Source organism: Zootoca vivipara, chromosome 3, assembly GCF_965207765.1.
Source record: "Zootoca vivipara chromosome 3, rZooViv2.hap1.1, whole genome shotgun sequence".
In the NCBI taxonomy this organism is placed as follows: Eukaryota; Metazoa; Chordata; class Lepidosauria; order Squamata; family Lacertidae; genus Zootoca; species Zootoca vivipara.
The window spans coordinates 24,229,303-24,247,628 of NC_142586.1; the positions used below are offsets into that span (position 1 = coordinate 24,229,303).

General features: G+C 44.4%; 1 protein-coding gene across 2 annotated transcripts in view; it reads right to left on the minus strand.

Annotated features, from left to right (window-relative positions):
• Window positions 1-321: 321 nt before the first annotated feature.
• The window catches only part of EIPR1 (EARP complex and GARP complex interacting protein 1), a 59,670-nt gene continuing 41,665 nt past the window's right edge, over window positions 322-18,326 (minus strand). The window contains exons 6-10 of one of the 2 annotated variants that reach the window (XM_035109919.3): window positions 16,213-16,349; window positions 12,820-12,987; window positions 10,838-11,002; window positions 10,719-10,742; window positions 322-645 (exon numbers count right to left, since the gene is read on the minus strand). In XM_035109919.3, coding sequence (XP_034965810.1) covers window positions 471-645; window positions 10,719-10,742; window positions 10,838-11,002; window positions 12,820-12,987; window positions 16,213-16,349 — 669 coding nt within the window. In that variant the 3' untranslated portion in view covers window positions 322-470. The remainder of the gene's footprint in view (window positions 646-10,718; window positions 10,743-10,837; window positions 11,003-12,819; window positions 12,988-16,212; window positions 16,350-18,326) is intronic. The other variant, XM_035109920.3, reaches the window with a different exon arrangement.

Below are 18,326 nucleotides of genomic sequence, written 5' to 3' on the forward strand. Positions count from 1 at the left end.
TTCAACTAATTCATATAGGACAACACAGATCATACAAGGAAATTGGATAGTAATACAGTAGTCTCTTCATTTATGTGTACGCATGTGTGTGTGTGTGTGTGTGTTTGGGAACGCAGCAAACCCGGAAGTGTTTAGTTCCGGGTTTTGCCGCACGCGCAGAAGCGTTCTGCATACTTCGCGCACACACAGAAGCGCCGCTCTGGTTGCAGACTTTTTGGGGTGCGAATGGCACCCCGGAACAGATCGTGTCCGCAACCAGAGGTACCACTGTACTATATAAAATATGTCAGCTGCAAAACAAGAAAAACAGTAAAAAAAAAGTGATTTTCATAGCAGTTCTTTTAATTTTCAAATATTTACACTAGAGGGAAAAGGGTTGATATTCCTTTCATGACACTTATTTGAGAAATGGAGTATTTCCAATTATCAGCCAATACTGAGATAATGAAGCTGAAGAAATGTGAACAGATTTATAACAGTATGTGGTATTTAAGAGCTCTGGGAACTCTGTTAATAACAAGCCGCCCATCATAACTTAACGAGGCAAATAGCCATGGGTCGGCTGAAGACCATTCCACTGCATAGACACTGTCTTCATGTTCTTCGTAGGTAGCTATTATGCTGTCCTGAAGTGGTTCTTTAATCCTAGAATTTAAAAAGAGGAAAAGAAAAGAAAAAGTAAGTGATTGGAGCAACTCTGATACATAACGGTGTGTGTGTGTGTGTGTGTGTGTTGTAAAGCTCCTCCTCAGTTGTGCAGGTTTAGGGCAGGAGAAGAAGCCAGAGGAACAAGACTAGCAGAAATAATGTTGTACTCGTAACACCTGAGGAGTCGCTGCAGATGTCTTCACATCAATTTTTTTCTCTCTCTCTCTCTCACACATACACATACACACACATACAGCTACTCTTAACTACAGAATGATGAGTGTACCTATGAGAGCTAAGATGTTAGTATCTGCCTGTTTTGAGAGGCAATGGAGAGCACCTCCAGCCACTGTGTTAGCAGCACCGAGGTATAAGGGACTGGCTAGCCCAGTGGTGGCCAAACATGGCCCTCCAGCTGTTTTGGGACTACAATTCCCATCATCCCTGACCACTGGTCCTGTTAGCTAGGGATGATGGGAGTTGTAGTCCAAAACCAGCTGGAGGGCCAAGTTTGGCCACCACTGGGCTAGACGATAAGGAGTGGTAGGAGGCTCCAGCTGGAAACCCCTCCCCCAAAAGTCTCAGAACAGGAAGGCTCAGAGCCAAGGAAGTGGTGAAGACAAGACAGAGGATGGTTGGGGGGGGGGCAGAATGGTTGGATGCCGAACAAACAACAGGCTTGTGTGTGAGAGAGAGGAAGAGGCAGAAAGCACGACAGATGTAAGACAGGCAGCTGAGGAAGTGGGGGGGCTGAGGCTGCAACAGATCACAGGAGCCTGCTGGTCCTACTGTATTCAGCTCCCCTTCCCCCTTGTCTCCAAGGGCTCAGAGACTTTTGCATGTAGCAGAACGATGAGTGCAGAGGTTGCGGGGGGGGGGGCTCTCCCTGTTGGAGTTTAAGACTGCAGTGAAACAGCTGGACAGGGAGGAGACTTAGGGGAAAGTGAGAGGCACAGGAGGTCAATTTTGGCAACTGATTTACTGGGGCAACTTACTTGCCCCGTAAGTTTCTCTGTTTGTATTCTATTTCCTTTATTATGGTAATCTTTGTACGAAATGTTCCTTTCATATCTCCAATTTTCTTGAACAGATCTCTGGTTTTTCCCATTCTGTTGTTTTCGGCTATTTCTTTGCATTGCTCATTTAAGAAGGCCCTCTTGTCTCTCCTTGCTATTTTTTGGAAATCTGCATTCAATTTCCTGTATCTTTCACTATCTCCCTTGCATTTTGCTTGCCTTCTCTCCCCCGCTATTTGTAAGGCCTCATTGGACAGCCACTTTGCTTTCTTGCATTTCCTTTTCAATGGGATGCTTTTTGTTGCTGCCTCCTGTATAATGTTACAAGCCTCCATCCATAGTTCTTCAGGCACTCTGTCCACCAAATCTAAATCCTTAAACCTGTTCCTCACTTCCACTTGCGGGAGGCAGTGGAAGACAGGAGTGCCTGGCGTGCTCTGGTCCATGGGGTCACGAAGAGTCGGACACGACTAAACGACTAAACAACAACAAAATTCTATTTCCTTGAATAAAGAATCAACTTTACTGCTCATGTCTGAGTCTCCATGCTGACCTGCAGCTGAACCAGCCCTGACCTCCCCGGGGCGCAAGCCTGTAAGGAGCTAAGAGCTGGCTAACATATTCATTAAGGGAGATCACAGCAAATCTGAAGCTTTTCTTTCTCTCCTTTTCCCCAACCCCCTTTTCTCGCTCTTTCAGGAAAATATGGTTTTAAAAAGTTCCCAGGTTGTGGGCTCTGAAAGAACTAAAATACAGGGTATTTTAGTGCTCCTTTCTTCCACAGAAGATGTTCAAACATGGAACAATACCAGGTCAATATCAGGTGATGTGAAGTTCACCTGACCTGCATGATTTAGTCAAGAGAAAAACTGGAGGTGCTCACTGGCTGCCACACTGGCAAATAACGTTGGTACCCTGAAACTAAGGCTAAGGAATGAATATAGGTATTTTCATTATGAGATGCAGAAAATATGATGGAGAGGATATTGGGATGGAACATCAAGGCGAAGATATTGTCATGAAGCTAACAGTGCTAAATATATTAGGAAGTGGATACTGACTGTTTTTTTCATTTACTTGGGATGTTATGGAAGTGCCCTGTCAAGCAAAAATGTGGAAGACAAGAGTACGTATGTGGATTTTTAGGGCAGAATACCCAGTTACATATTGTACAGAAGGAATGTGCTGCTTATTATATGATTTGCGTCAAGGGAGTAGGCTCCTCCTCTCAGCCTGTGTAGCCCATTGCTCAGCAACATTATTATTTAATATTATTTAATAAATTTATATATCGCCCTATACCCGCAGGTCTCAGGGCAGTTCACAGGATAAAATCATAACATGAAAACACAGAATGCATAAATTTAAATCAGTTTCTACAACAAAGAGGAGGGATAAAGAGAACCGAAGGCAACCTTGCAGCTAGTTCACCTCGAGAATGAAAACAACAAATTCCTGAACATGCAGGACTCTTACTTGATCAGGGTGTCAGAGGGGGAGGAGAGACAGCAGGGCTGGGACTGTCCTCCTGTGGGTAGCAAGGGCAACCTGACTCCTCTCTATCAGTCTGCGCTCACATGGTGACTCTCAGCCTGTCCTAGAAGGGCCTCCTTCTTCTGAACCCGGCTTGATCGCTCTTACCTCTTGCTTCTAGCACTTTCCACCTTGTCCCTTCCCCATACTGCTCTCCAGTGTCCCACCACCACCACCACCTGGGGTCTAAGTCATCTTCTGTGTCATCCCTGGGGGGGGGGCTGGGGTTCTAGGGCAGGGGGTGCCCACCACTCTTCCTCATCCAGCCAGCCAGTCCCTGAGATAACTAAACATCCTATTTGTGCTGCTGGAAGGCGTTAGGAGGTTGCTTACTCAGCCACGACAGCCAAGTTGCAAACGGAAGGTTAAAACTGAAATCACATCCCTATGGCTGAACGGCAAAGCTAGAACACTAATGCTTCGCTGTGGTTTCTGATGCCAAGCATCAGGAACCAAATAAAATAATCCCACTGTAATAGCTATGCAACAGAACAAGGAGCAGCATGAATGTTAAGTATGCATGTGAGAGAAAATCAGTTATGCTATATATATATATATATATATATATATATATATATATATATATATATACACACACACACACACACACACACACACACACACACACTTTTTTCTTTTCTTTTCGTGGAGTCTATTTAGTCTCCCACACACGCCATTTCTTCAGCAGACACACCTGGCTGACGTGAAAAGTTGGTCACGTCCCCAGACGGCAGTGTGCCTCGTGCGGCGCTCACCCACTTATCTCAGACTCCATTATCCCAGAGATTTCAGACGTCTCCGAATAAGCAAGGGAGCAATGGATGGCACACGCCCCTATCAGGGGACATGGCCGACTTTCAGTTAGCCAGGAGCTCGGGTTAACCTGGAGTTTGATAAACAGGCACGAAGGAAGCTGCTGGCTTGCACACACACACACACCCCACTTCCTTCAGGCCAGATGCAATGCACAATTGGATGCACGAATGTTTTGTGGAACAATTAAACAATTAAGTCGTGGAGAGATGTATGCTAAAGAATGATATACCGCCTTAGCAGAGAGATCACAGTTGTGCATTATCTGCTCCACTCGGCTATTTATAGTCCTCTCAAATTGTTCTGTCTTTTGCTGAATCTCCCTTTGGGGATTAAAGTATGCTGGTAGCAGGCAGAATGGAGAAGAAGCCTCTCCCCGCCCCCTTCTTTCTTTCTTTCTTTCTTTCTTTCTTTCTTTCTTTCTTTCTTTCTTTCTTTCTTTCTTTCTTTCTTTCTTTCTTTCTTTCCAAGTGAAGACCACACAAGACTGCACTTCAGGCAGACACAAAGGGCTTATTTTCTGCCAAATGTTGCCTAAGCTTCAGGACCTCGCTGCTGATGGAACAGAGGGGCAGCCTATGATTTTTCTCTTGGCAGAACGATAATGGCATGCAAATAAGCCTTACGAAAAGTTTATTTAAGAAACCGCAAAACTGGGACAGGGCAATCAGAGTTTCCCCTTCTGGCACTGCAACGCATGAATAAAACCTGTAAGGCAGTAATATGCTACTTGAGTGACAAGCCCGAGGAAGCTCTACCAGCCTAGCCAGGAATTGCGTCTGGATCCTACCCTCTCTTGGCCCACAGGCAACCATGCTGGGTGGTGGTAGGTAGACTCAAGATTTCATACCAAGAGTAGACAAAGTTTTTTATATATGAGGGGCTATCTAGAGATGGTGGGAGGGTTGCAAGGGGCTACTGGGAGGAAGAAGAAAATGTCAAAAATTACTTTCCTATCGTTTCTGCTGACCGAAGTCTTACTGTCTGCTAAGCAAGACCATTAGATACAGCTAATGTTCAGTGGAGGATAAGATTATCCAAGCCCTTGTCTGTTTCTTTCTTTAAAGAAAAAAAAAACAATTAAGCCAGTAGTCAAATATTGGAATATATATTTTACCTCACCATTTCATCCATGAAAATCCTCAATATGGTCATCTATCATATGTCAGCTCAGTTTACATCTGTAAACTAAAAACAACAACGACGCTTCAAACTATTCAGGCTTTATTCATAAGCAGATGTACTGAGCCCTTGATAATTTCAGTCGCCTTTCAATATCTTTCTCAACTTTTTTTAAAAGATAAATGACCATAAATGTACACTGTATTCTATACTGTGTGTGCCCATATGAGAGATTTATAAAACATCACAATACTTGCTCACTGCTGGAGGGTACTTTCTTTAGGAAAAAATACACACACCTTGAAATGAGATAAATTGTGTTTTTCTGATTCTGCCATGCAAGTCATCGTAGAAAAAAATATATTTGGAGACCAACATTTATACTGTTCTCTCAATAGGCAAGGATGATTTGACAGTTTCCTGAAGGATATTATATGAGTGCACACAAATAGCATATTAAAATATTCTTCAAGTTAAAATATTTATCATATTTATTTTATAGGAGTTACTCTGCAGTTGTGTTTGCAACATGAGTTTTGCAATGCTTCAAAGACTGTTTTCAGATTATCCAAATGCAGACTCCATGGTTGTACCATCAAAAAACTTTTTGCTCCCTGCTCTTGCTGTTTATCATCTAGCCCGATGAAGAGTCCTGAAGAATTCAGAAGTTTGCACATTATTTTCTGACATATTGGTTGGCAAATTAAAGTCTTAATATGGATTTTGGAATGAATTGCTGAATTTGCTAAGCACTAGTATCCAGATTTGAACTGAATGAGAATTAATAAACAACAACAGCGTACCAATGAACAGGGACCTAATTCACATTTAAATAATGTTAAACTTCTTTAGTACAACTTTGTCTCATACGGCACACAAACAAGAGCTGCATTTCATACGCAATTCTTGATCCAGGTGACGTTTTAGAACTATGCCTGAACAGAGGAGCAGTTGGCAAAACACGTTGTCTGCAAGCAATCGAGGGAGAGAAATTCCTGTTCTTACCAGAAACAGAGGTGTCTCAGTTGGTCCGTGCAAGTGTACTGTTGCTGATTGGCTAGCCCTGAATGTCAGCTGGGATGTCTAACCAATCAGCAACCACATCCTGCATAACACTGACTGAGACACCTGCCTACACTGCCATCTCCTGTTGGTTTCTGTTAAGGACAGGAATCCACTTCCTCCCACAACTGCAACACAGTAGTGGCCAGCAGTTTCAGCTGGAAAACTGCCTAACTAGCCATTACTGTCATGTTAATCATGTTTTTCTGTTTATATTATATTCTGCTTATATGATCCTGTTATAACTCTAAGCCTACACTATGCTATTTTTTTTTAATTAAAAATAAATGTTAATAAAAGCTGGATTCTGCAACCTGCATAAGCTATCCAAGTTAAGCAAATCTGTATATTTCATTCTGCTTCTGGTAATATTGGGAAGGGGGAAAGAACTACAGTATTGCTACCACCCACACTTCAGGGCCCTGGATTTCACAGTGTATTAAGGTCTAGAAACTTGTTTCAGGTTTTTTTTTTTTTTTTTTTAAACCAGCTTGAGGTTCTCAGCATACTGAATCCTTACCTTCCAAGTCCCGGACTGCAGAATCCAGGACCGGCAGCCATGTGACACTGGAAGTTGTGTTGACGTAACTTCCGGTGTTGCTTTGCCCTTCTATGGGCACCAAAAATGGCCGCCGCCAGCTTCGAAAGTCGCTTGTACGCATGTCAGGAAGTGCGCTGATGCAACTTCTGGTGTTGCTCCGCCCATCTATGGGCACCAAAAATGGCTGCCGCCGACACCGGAAGTCGCGTCTATGCACTTCCGGACATGCGTAGATGCGACTTTTGAAGCCGGCGACGGCCATTTTTTGTGCCCATAGAAGGGCAAATCGGGGGAAAAAATGGCCGCCGGCAGGAGAAAATAATGAAGAAAAACGGGAGACGAAGTGATACGGGGGACCACCGGGAAAAGGTAAGTAAAATCGGGGTTTTCCCAGAGAAAACGGGGTACTTGGCAGCTATGACTGAATCCCATGGTAAGTATAGAAGTGTGTGTGTTTCCTGCATGGAATCAGACACTATGTGTATAAAGGAAGTGCTAGTGTGTTGATATGGAGATTCTTTATCGCAGAAATAATGAAGAACTTTTGGGGGAGAGCTGGCCGTCTCAATCATGGGAGTCACAACTTCGTTCTTTCTGTGTCTAATCTCCATTCACAGAGTTGCTACAAGGATAAAACGTAGCAAAACCCACAAATGCTCTTATCTACGTTGAGAAGATGCTGAACTGCATTGCTAGATTGCCTAGAAAGCTAATGCAAACTGGGTGCTTGACTACACCAGAGAACTGAACAGCTGTGGCTCTTGCATTTGTAGAGCAAGTATTTTAACTGGATCATTTAACAAGCGGTTCATTGCCACGTATGAGGCCCATGCAACTCCAAAAAAAAGTTACGCCAAACAAAATCTTCAGGCAGTAACCTGAAGAATCATCTCTTTCCGGCTTCTGAAGAAGTTAAGATTTTCAATTCAATCCATAAAAGGCATGAACATCGGAATATTCAAATTAAACACATGTCAAATCACATCCTACTCCTAATTCTAATTTGATCTCAGCACTACAATGTACTAGATGTTGATATTTAAGTCAATCCTATTCTGAAAAGGTATGCAGGGAAGACCTTTTATTCCATTAAATGCAACAAAACGTCGCAGTGCAAAGCGGTCCGGTTCAGTTTTCCAGTTATGTTTTCCTGGGTTCGGCTCTGAACCTGGATGTCCAGGTTTTGGTTGTGTCCAGGAATGCATTTGCAGAGCTAAAATTAGTGCACCAACTTTGCCTGTTCCTGGAGATGCCAGATCTGGCCATCACATCCCATGTCCCACTTATATGTCATTTATGTGCACTTCCCTCGGAACTACCTTTGGGGACTTCCTGGAAACTGCAACTGGTTCGTATTGCTGCAGCCAGACTGTTGACAAGACTGGTGATAGGAAACTTGTGATTCCCATGCTAAAAACCTTCACTGGCTGACTGTCTGCTTCTGGGCACAATTCAAAGAGCTGGTTAGGATGTTCAAAGGCCTACACAACTTGGGGACGAAGTATTTGAAACATACGAGCTCACCGAGTTTTAAAAATGATTGGGGAATGCTTTTTGCGTGTGTCTTGCCAATACCTGGAGTGCAATTGGCAGGCAATCAAGAGAGGATTTTTTAAAGCAGCTACTCCAGGCTCCGGGGTGTCTTCCTAAAGGAGGGCCATCTAGCCTCTTCTCTGGTGACCAAATAAACAAAACATGTTTATTTGATACATCATGAACTGCCTTATTTTATGTCTTCGGAATTACGTATCTTACTGTTGCTGAACAAAATCTGGAGGAACAGTGGGCTATGAATGCCACAAATAACTAACTCTTCCATCAATGAATGGCATAGAATCTGGGAGGGGCTGCAAAGCCCCTGGAGAACAGACTAAAAGATAAAAGATAAGAACTAGCTCCATCAGCTGGAGAGCTGGGATGGCTACAACGAGGCAGCCAACATGAAAAGATGTTAAATGTCACCACAGCAAAGATGATCCAAACATTCAAGAAGAAAAGATGACTGCCTAGGAAGCTGAGCTTCTGAGAAAGAGTTAGCGCTCAAAGGTGGATAATGAATCAAGCGTGTCAAAAATGTGATGCTGCAGCATAAAAGGCCAATGCTATTCTATTTGTGCAGCTATGACAGAAGCGTTGCTTCCCAAGGCTGATAACATTGCTCCGCTTATCGCTAGTTAAGCATCGTCTGAAGTACTGCAGTTTGGAGGAGAGCGCCAGTTCGAGAAGGTGGTTGACAATTTGGAAAGGATTCACAGGGAACGGGTCTGTGGAAGGTAAATGACATGAAGAGAGTCTAAAGAAACTGAGCAGGTTTAGGACAGTGAGCAAGAAGGAGATGGTGGATGCAGCAGTGAGCTCCTGTTGCTCTGTCCCAGCTTCTTACATCTTAGCAGTTCAAAAGCACACCATTGCGAGTAGATAAATAGGCACCGCTGTGGCGGGAAGGTAAACAGCATTTCTGTGCACTCTGGCACTCGTCAACGGTGACCCGTTGTGCAAGAAGTGGTTTAGTCATGTTGGCCACATGACCCAGAAAGCTGTCTGTGGACAAATGCCAGCTCCCTTGGCCTGAAAACCGAGATGAGTACCGTACCCCATAGTTGCCTTTGACTGGACGTAACCATCCAGGGGTCCTTTACTTTTTCTAATTCAAGTGACACACACACACACACACACACACTTGGGGTGCATTAGTGACTTAAAATGGGAAATAGTCATGAAGTGAAAGCTTCTGCAGACATAATCTGCTGGCGCCCTTCTCCACTTCTAAACATGCACACCCATGCCACCCGAAAGTCCCAGAAGTCCTCAGAGCAGTGCAAAAGGAAGCATCAGAAGCCCAATGAAATACAGTGGTGCCTCGCAAGATGAATTTAATTCGTTCCAGGACTCAATTCGTCCTACAAAAAATTCGTCTTGCGAGTTGCGGTTTCCCATAGGAATGCATTGAAACTTAATCAATGAGTTACTATGGGCTCCGGGGGACTGGCGGCAGCAGCGGCGCTTGTTCTCTTGGTTTGGGGAAGGCAGGCAAGCAGGCGGCTGCGCTTCGGCTCGGGGGACTGGCGGCGGCGGCAGTGCTTGCTCGGGGAAGGCAAGCGCCGCCGCCGCCAGTCCCCCAAGCCCAGCACTGCGGGTGCTTGGCTCGGGGAAGGGCACTTGGCTCGGGGAAGGCAGGCAGGCGCTTGCTCTCTTGCCTGCCTGCCTTCCCCGAGCCAAGAGAGCAAGTGCCGCCGCCACCAGTCCCCCAGGCCAAGCGCTGCGCCCGCTGCGCTTTGGCTCGGGGGACTGGCAAGGAAGGCAGGCTGGCAGCAAGCAGCACCCGCTGCTCCGGGGGCTGCTTGCCGCCTGCCTGCCTGCCTTCCCCGACGAAGCTCACGGCAACCGGCAGAGACCAGCGGAACACAAAAGGGAACCAGCTGTAGCGCGGCAAGAAGGCTGACAGCTGATCTTCTTTGCCTTCTTGCCGCGCTACAGCTGGTTCCCCTTTTGTTGCCGCTTGCCCCGCTTCCTCTTTCTATGGCCGCGCTTCGCAAGATGAAGTGGCGGTCATAGAAAACCTCGTCGTCTTGCGAGTCCCTCGCGCAATTCAAAACTCTTTCATCTTGCGAGTTTTTCGTTGCGTGAGGCATTCGTCTTGCAAGGTACCACTGTATTTTTGTGTGGTTTTAATGTTGGTGCCAGTTTTTCAAGAGGCCACCAGCATTTTAGCTGGAGCAGAAATATAATTTGAGCTTTTCCTGAAATGCCCATCCAACCCACGTCACAAAGAAACAATTCCATAGAAAACAAAAAACTTTTCCCCCTCCTGTGTAATATGCAGGCCCATGGAAGCCATTGGCCTCCTTTTGACTTCCATGGGCTTTAGACCCAAGCCACTGCTACCATATGAGTTCAGAAAGTGGGGGGGGGGATGAACTTCAAGAAAAGTGCCAATCCACAACCGTACGAAAGCTAATGAATTCAGAGTTTGAGCTACTTACCGTTTAGGTGTGTACACAAAAGCCCTACAATCAGTAAAGAACATTTCATCAAACTAAGTGACCGCTAGACCTCACATAAAATGTTATGTCTGTTAATTAAGAGCAAAGTATTTTCTTACTTGTCTTCCTGGTGGTCTTCCTGGTCGCTAAGTTCATCATCATCTACCAGGTGCCCAAAAGGTTCAGAAGAAATGGATACCATGTTGGAAAGGATGATTCTGCTGTCACTGCTGCCTGTCAGCACTAATTGGTCGTGGGAATGATTGTAGCGGACGTTCCAGACCCTAAAAACATCAACCCCACCACAGAATCAATCAGTTGAACCACTACCTAAAGAACGCAGGTATAAGCATGTTGTACAGCTTTCAAAATGACAAGTCAGTTTCCATCGATGGATTGTTGAAATCTATTACCTGCTATCAAACAAGTCTAGATATTGAAGGCTGCGGACAGTATACCAACTTTTCTACTCTACGAATAGAAGGAACTTCTGTGTTTGGAAGGAGAATTGTGCTCACGGTGTAAAAATGTTGGCTATTGTCCAATGCAACCGAAAGTCACGTATGGGATGTTTTAAGTCATGGCATGAAAGACATATAGTGAGTTTTGAACAGCAACAATAAAATGCCAGAGGTGCAGGTTGCAAGGATGGGATAGTGGCAATCTCCCAGACTCCATCAGCCCCAGCAAGCATGGCCAAACTTTAGGGGTGATGGGAGCTGGAGTCCAGCAATATCTGAGGGCCACAGGTTTTCTATCTCTGTACTAGAGCATCACTAAGCCGAATACACTGGCTGTGCTCATCCAAGAAGTGAAACCCCAGCTTGTAGTACAATGTCAGCCCAGTTGCTTGTCCCAAAACCACTAGACTGGATCCAGAGATCTGTGAGAGATCTGGAATGCTCCTGCTGGCAACAAGAGGGAGTGGATACTGGCAAATCATCTCTCCTACCTCCCTTCCTCCCCATACTGTGAATGGAAGACCCTATTGGTTCTAATCCTTTCCCAAAATAGAGTAACTCATTTTGTTCATGGAAGGGCTGCACATTTCAGTCCAATATAACTTGCTGCTCCTACCAGCCTAGAGAAATAAACACACGTTGTTCTTTTTCCTGGGCCGGATAGCATTGCTGCCTTTCCTGATGTATTGCGTAAGCACAGCAATAGCTCTACAATGTTATTTCTGTCTGGGACTGGGCAACTGGGCATTAATGTACTGCAGCTGCCCTGGAGGCAAATACCAAAGCAATTCACGTCAATACCTGGATGAAGCCTATGAGAGAGGGATTAACAAAAGCCTTATCTTTTGCTCCTATTCTTATGGCAGCAATGTCTTTTAAAACTTTTTATTTCATTTTGCAAGGCCAGTTCTTTACAGAGCCTACCAACAAGTTGTAAGGAGGGGGAGACCCAAAAGCCCAGATCCTGCAATTGAAGTTTTTGCTTATTGTTTAAACACAGCGTGCAGATATTCCGAAGACAAAGCATTCCCCCATAAGCAAAACATGGATTATTTATTAATGTGATAAATTGAGCCCAAAGTTACCCCAAATCTGTGCTGGGTATGGTTAAAATAGTCCAAAAGACAAAGGGAGGATTAACACTATTAACTGAGCTCTTGAATATCATGTTAATACCAAATGTCTTCAGATTTTCTGTTGTTCTAATGGCTTAATAATCTCCTCAGTAAATAAAGATGTTTCCACAAAGTTGCCTCTTCGATGCCAGTGCTGAAGTCGCTTCAGGGCCCAGAATTATTTTGCCGCAGATGCTGCCACCCTAAAAATCTATGAAATCTGAACAACACTCTGTCTCTTGGCTATATAGAAATCTTTCTACATTAATCTTCAACAAAAGGGAATCATTAATCTCTGCTGTAGAAACACATTAAAACTATTTTACAGTATGGACAATACCTTCCTAGAAAACAAATCAACATTTGCTAGCTTTTAAAATATTTTAAAAAATCTGTATTCTGCTTAGAGGAAAGAAAGAAAGAAATTATCTGCAGCACCAGCTGAACTTGTTTGCATGGTTTTCAGAAAAGAACAATTAGCAGATTCAATTTGATAAATCCTTCACCCAAATAAATTCACTTTACCAGTGGGAATGCTCTTCCAGTGTCTTCACTGGCTCACTGACGTTTCTGGTGTCCCAGAATTTCACCTTGCAGTCATCTCCGCAGCTAGCCAGATAGTACTGTTTGTTGGGATTAAAATCGAGGTCCCTCACCAGCTGTCCATGAGCATTTTCTATACAATATATTTGACTGCAGGAGGAGAGGGGCGGAAAGAAAAAAAAGAGACACATCAAGAAAAGGCAAATAGTGAAGCCCAGCCACAGTGCTAATAGAAAACAAGGGGCATGTTTGCATTGCAAATTAATTTGCTTCAATTTAGGGCAGCAGCGACTTGCTGCATTTGCTTTGGTGCCAAGTGCTCCTTTAAAATTACTCCTGGGGTTAGAATGGGATGCCTGCGAATAGCCAAGTTATTTTGGGGCAGGTAGACAGGAGAGAAGACTCCCTGGAAAAGATCCTGATGTTGGGAAAGATGGAGGGCACAAGGAGAAGGGGACGACAGAGGACAAGATGGTTGGACATGAGTCTGACCAAACTGTGGGAGGCAGTGCAAGACAGGAGTGCCTGGCGTGCTCTGGTCCATGGGGTCACGAAGAGTCGGACATGACTAAACAACAAAACAACAACAGACAGGATTTAGGGCATCACAGCATACATACAGATAGTTACAGTGGTGCTTCAGTCACTCATTCTCATTCTCATTCTCGTTTTCTCTCCCCCCACACACACACACCACCAGCATCACCTCCAACGCCACACAGGCAGCTGGTGCTGGGAAACATCTGCCTTGTCATTAGAATCAAGCCAGCATCTTGTCCTTTAACACATTAGTAGCATCGCTTGGATTCATACCAGTGCCAAAGCCCACCTTCCACATAAGAAAATTTGGGATGATCTAGTGAGCTCACGAATCACCATCCACATATGAAAGGTGGAGGTGTACCACAGTGAATTTGAGGCAGGACAGGGACTGCATACAGCTACCTCTCACAGGCGTGGACTCTAAACAAGCATATTGTTCAATAATTACTTTACCATCAGCTCTGTTATGTCTTTCCCCCTCAACTTCCAGTTCTTGGAATATGTGCCATCAAAGAACATGTAGCCAGAAACAAACAACTGCTGTGTGCATGTCTTAAGTTTTGCAGGCAAAATATTCCAAACGAACGTGAAAAATATATATATTGTAGGCCGCATTGCCTACTATTGTCTGGCCATGGGATCATCTGCTTAAAACAGTGCCACCACATTTTCTTCTCTGAAATCATTTGTCTATTTGCATATTTATATTCCCCTTCATTGGGTAATACCAGAGCAGTTCCCAACAATGTATATTAAAACGCAACGAAACGTAAAAACCACCGTAGAAACAGCGATTCTACTAAAAGCTCAGCATGAATAAACAGCAAATTCCCGGGTGAATAAAATGGTCTCTAAGCAGCTGTCAAAAACTTGATCAAGTCAGTGCTTGCCTCATTTTGGAGGGAAGAGGGTTCCATTAACTGGGTGCCACAGCAGATAAGGCCCTCCCCGCATATGTTGCAAGAAGAATCTCAGCAGGCTGTGGCACAACCAGACGGTTCCCATCTGGGAATCTCAGCATATGACCTGGTGTATAATATGGGGAAAGGGATAAGGGCATTTTGTGGTGCTCATGAGAGTATTTCAGATTTCCAAATGGGCGCCCAGCTCAAAAAAGGCTGAGGAGCTCTGCTATAATCTCTCACCACTTTGTAGCTACAGGAGTCCAGAAGCTAAAAGGGCCCTGGTGTAGCAGATGAGACGAGAGGGAGGCGGGAACCATGACTTCCTGGAGGGTCAGGAAATTGCTTTGAACCCAAAGGTCACATTCCCACATGGACAACCTTCTGGGGTTTCATGGCACTGGTAGGTGGAGTCAAAAACAAGAGTAGGCGGAGCAATGGAGTCAGTGCCTTCTGCTCAGCTGCTAGTAATGTGTCCCCCCCCCCTTGCCAATGTACACATCCCAATAGCTTCAACTTTGGTTTAGGGTGCTCCAAACACAGCCTTATGTCCCCAGCTTTCAGCTTCTTTTCTAGTCCAGCAAAGCCTTTTAGGTAAAATTAAGCTAAGAGAGACAATGCTTCTCTTCTGCTTACTATGATCAGCTTTGAACACACCCATCTGTGAACTCTTCTGGTGCCATGCCATGAGTCCAATTGCAATATAGACTGGTCTAGTGCAGAAGCCTGAAGTTAGGTTTTAACCCATATTCTTGAAGAAAATGGAAAAGGAAAGTGAGAGAATTACTATAATCATTTAAATACATTTTTTTTAACTTTTCCTAATCAAATCAATCAGTTTTGGGGTATAAAGGAATGTAATTGGAAACAATGGAAATATAGTGCAGCACCCATGAGCACTCGGGAGACATAAAACCAAATTTAAAGTCATCTCCCCCTTTAAGGCAGCAGAAGTTATTACAAGACATCCGTCTTCCGAGGCTAGTGATAAATTACTGTGTGCTAAGGGGATAAGCTGTATCTTAAAAAAGCTTGCACAGACTTCTGTTGTCATGGCAACAGATGTGCACAACATCACTCCTTTGCTTATCAAAATTACAACTAGAGCAGGAAAGGAGTCCTATATTTCTTATATTGAAGCTTTCGGTTTTTGGCATTCAAAATTTTTGATACGTTGCGGCCCCAATACTAAACACAGTTGTGCCAGCCAACTGACTGTCAATAGATTGCAAACTTCTGCTGCATTATCTCTAAAGATACTGTCAAAATCAAATGGAAACCTAAAATTCATCCCTCCTCAAACAAAGCAGAGCAAACTCCAGACCTAGCTAATCTCTCCCTCCAGCCCACCCCCTAAAAAACCCTCTAAAATTTGAAAAAGAAGTCGTCATTAGTATACCAGAGTCAGGCAGCTTTAAAATAACAGTCTAGAATGGAAACGTAAGTCACTCTGCTCTGGACTGAACTGCTGAGTTCAACGGCACTGGCACATTCTAAAATAGGGATGGGGAAGCTGTAGCCCTCCATCACGATCATTCATGACCATTGGCCATGCTGGTAAAGACTGACGGGAGCGGAAGAGCAACAACATCTGGAAAGCCAACAGTTCCCCACCTCTGCTCTAAAAACATCCACACCTAGCTCTATTTTAAATGAATGGTGTTTTTTTCTTTATCAGTAGCTTAATAACAGCAGGATTTACACATACTGTACATATTGGATGTGAAGAAAAGGGATCCTTTAGGCTGCTGCTATAGCTTATTGAATCCATGGCAGACACCTAAACTAGGCATGTAAACTAGTGAAATGACTACTTTTGATACCTGCTTTAAATTTTAAAAAAACACCATTAAAAAAGGTAACTTCCAAGAAAGACCCAACTTTTATACAGATACAGATATATACAGAAAGAAGAAACCACACTCCTTACGTCATAGTGCGTATATCCCATCCTCGAATGGCAGTGTCGTTTGCTGTCGCAACCTGAGTGCAATTATGGTGGGGACTCCATCGTCCGGAGGTAAACTTCAACTGTCCCTTTCCTTCCAAGGCGACGGAATTTGACAGCTGCGTGTCAGAAACAACTCAAGTGAGTGACTCTCGTGTGAAATGCCGCTGAGTTGCTCTAGTACAGAGCAACTCACTTCAAAGGTAAGAAGCAGGACAGCTTGAAACTTAAAACAGCGAATTATTCATGTGTCGGACAATAACATTCATTTCGTAACACGCCTCACTGACTTGTTGGCGAATTACACCTGGTTCTACCTAGCACAAACGACAACATTTGTCAATTATTGATGGATAAGATAAAAATGGTTTTATTTATTTCTTTATTTCATAACATTTATACCCTGCTTGAGTGTAAAAGAAAACCTCAAAATGGTTTTTACAAAGTAATTCATTTTCACCTTTTAAAAAAAGAAGAAAAGAGCAAGGAACCCTTACAAATACAGTGGTACCTCGGTTTACAAAAATCTCTTCCCTTTCAGCGGGAGGAGATGTTGTGGGCTCCCGAGGACGTCACGTGGAGGGGGAATGGCTAGCATTCCCCCTTAGCCCCATTGGCTGCCTCCCCGCCGCGTCACGCTTTGGCGCAACCAATCCCGGTCCCGGGCGGGGCGGGAACTGCGCATTTAAGGAGGCTCGCGGCGGGGAATCAGCCTCTTTTCCTTCGACCGTCTCCTGCTTTCCCCACCCACCCACCCTCTTTTCAGGCAGGTTTTCTCTTGACGTTGCTGCGCACATTTAATGGTCACCATCTGGGACCTGGTAGGATTTTTCCCACTCGGCAAATTGGCGCTGGCCTAGTGGTTTTTGCCTGCCGCGTATGCGAATCGTCACAACTTTGGTTTTGGCGGTAGGCATTGGATTCTCTTGAAGGTACAGGTGCGGGGGGGGAGGTTGCTGCCATCACCTCCCCCAAAATGCAGAAGGGTACTCCCTTAAGGAGTCCGGGGCGTTGCCAAGTCCGAAGCCGTGGAAGGTGAGGGCCAGTGGGCACGCCCTTAAAGGTGGCCCCAGGATGGGTCCTAGTTGATGTGCATCGCAGGACTCATCCAATGGTGGTTAACCCTTCACAGACTGCCAGCAGAGCGGGCTGGAGTCAGATATAGTCGGACAGATCCAATGCCTATGCCAATACCTCTCTTCAACCGTAATCAATAAAGTTGTGGCCTTTTATGCCCATTAACCCTATACAAGTGTCTTGTGTCTTTATTTCACCGTGAGGACTCGGGAATTGCCACACAACTTAATCCATTCCGGAAGTCTGTTCTTAAACCAAAACCGTTCTTAAACCGAGGTGCGCTTTCCCTAATGAGGCCTCCCGCCGCTGCTGCCCTTCTACCGTTTGGAATCCATTCTTAGACCGAGGAAAAGTTCTCAAACCAAAACACTATTTCCAGTTTTGTAGAGTTTGTAAACCAAATCATTCTTAAACCGGACTGTTCTTAAACCGAGGTACCACTGTAGATGGATAAGTTTGGGAGGAAAACACCTGTGCTACCTCTCTCAATGCTAGGTCTTTTCAGATATTGCTAGGATAAGCCTACATACTCAGAAGGTTACAGCAACACGTACACCATTTTTTAAAAATTCCATCTTATAGCTCAGGGAAATCCCACAAATAAACAGTGCTTTGCAATCCACTCGATCTTCTCTTTCCAGTGCAAGCAGAGACACAATTCTAGGCTCTGCTCCCAATCTCCCCTTTCCTACTGTGTCTGAGGGACCATCACCTCTTCTGAACAGGTCCACGAATATGGAATAGCCCCTAAGCACAAATGAAGGAAAATGTATTGAGCTTATTATTGTGCTCCATTTCCTAGAACACAAACAGGTCCCTGAAACACCTGTATTCCTTAACAATACAGGTGACCAGCCTGTGACCTCCAAACTCATTTTATGCAGCCCCTGGCATCTCATCAAATGCCCTCCTTCCCCATCCCATCAGAGTTCCATCCTCTTTAAGTCCCCCTTAATTTTCTTAGTTTTTTTTTAAATACATTTTAAAAAATGTCCCCTCCCCCTTTATATGTAGTTTCA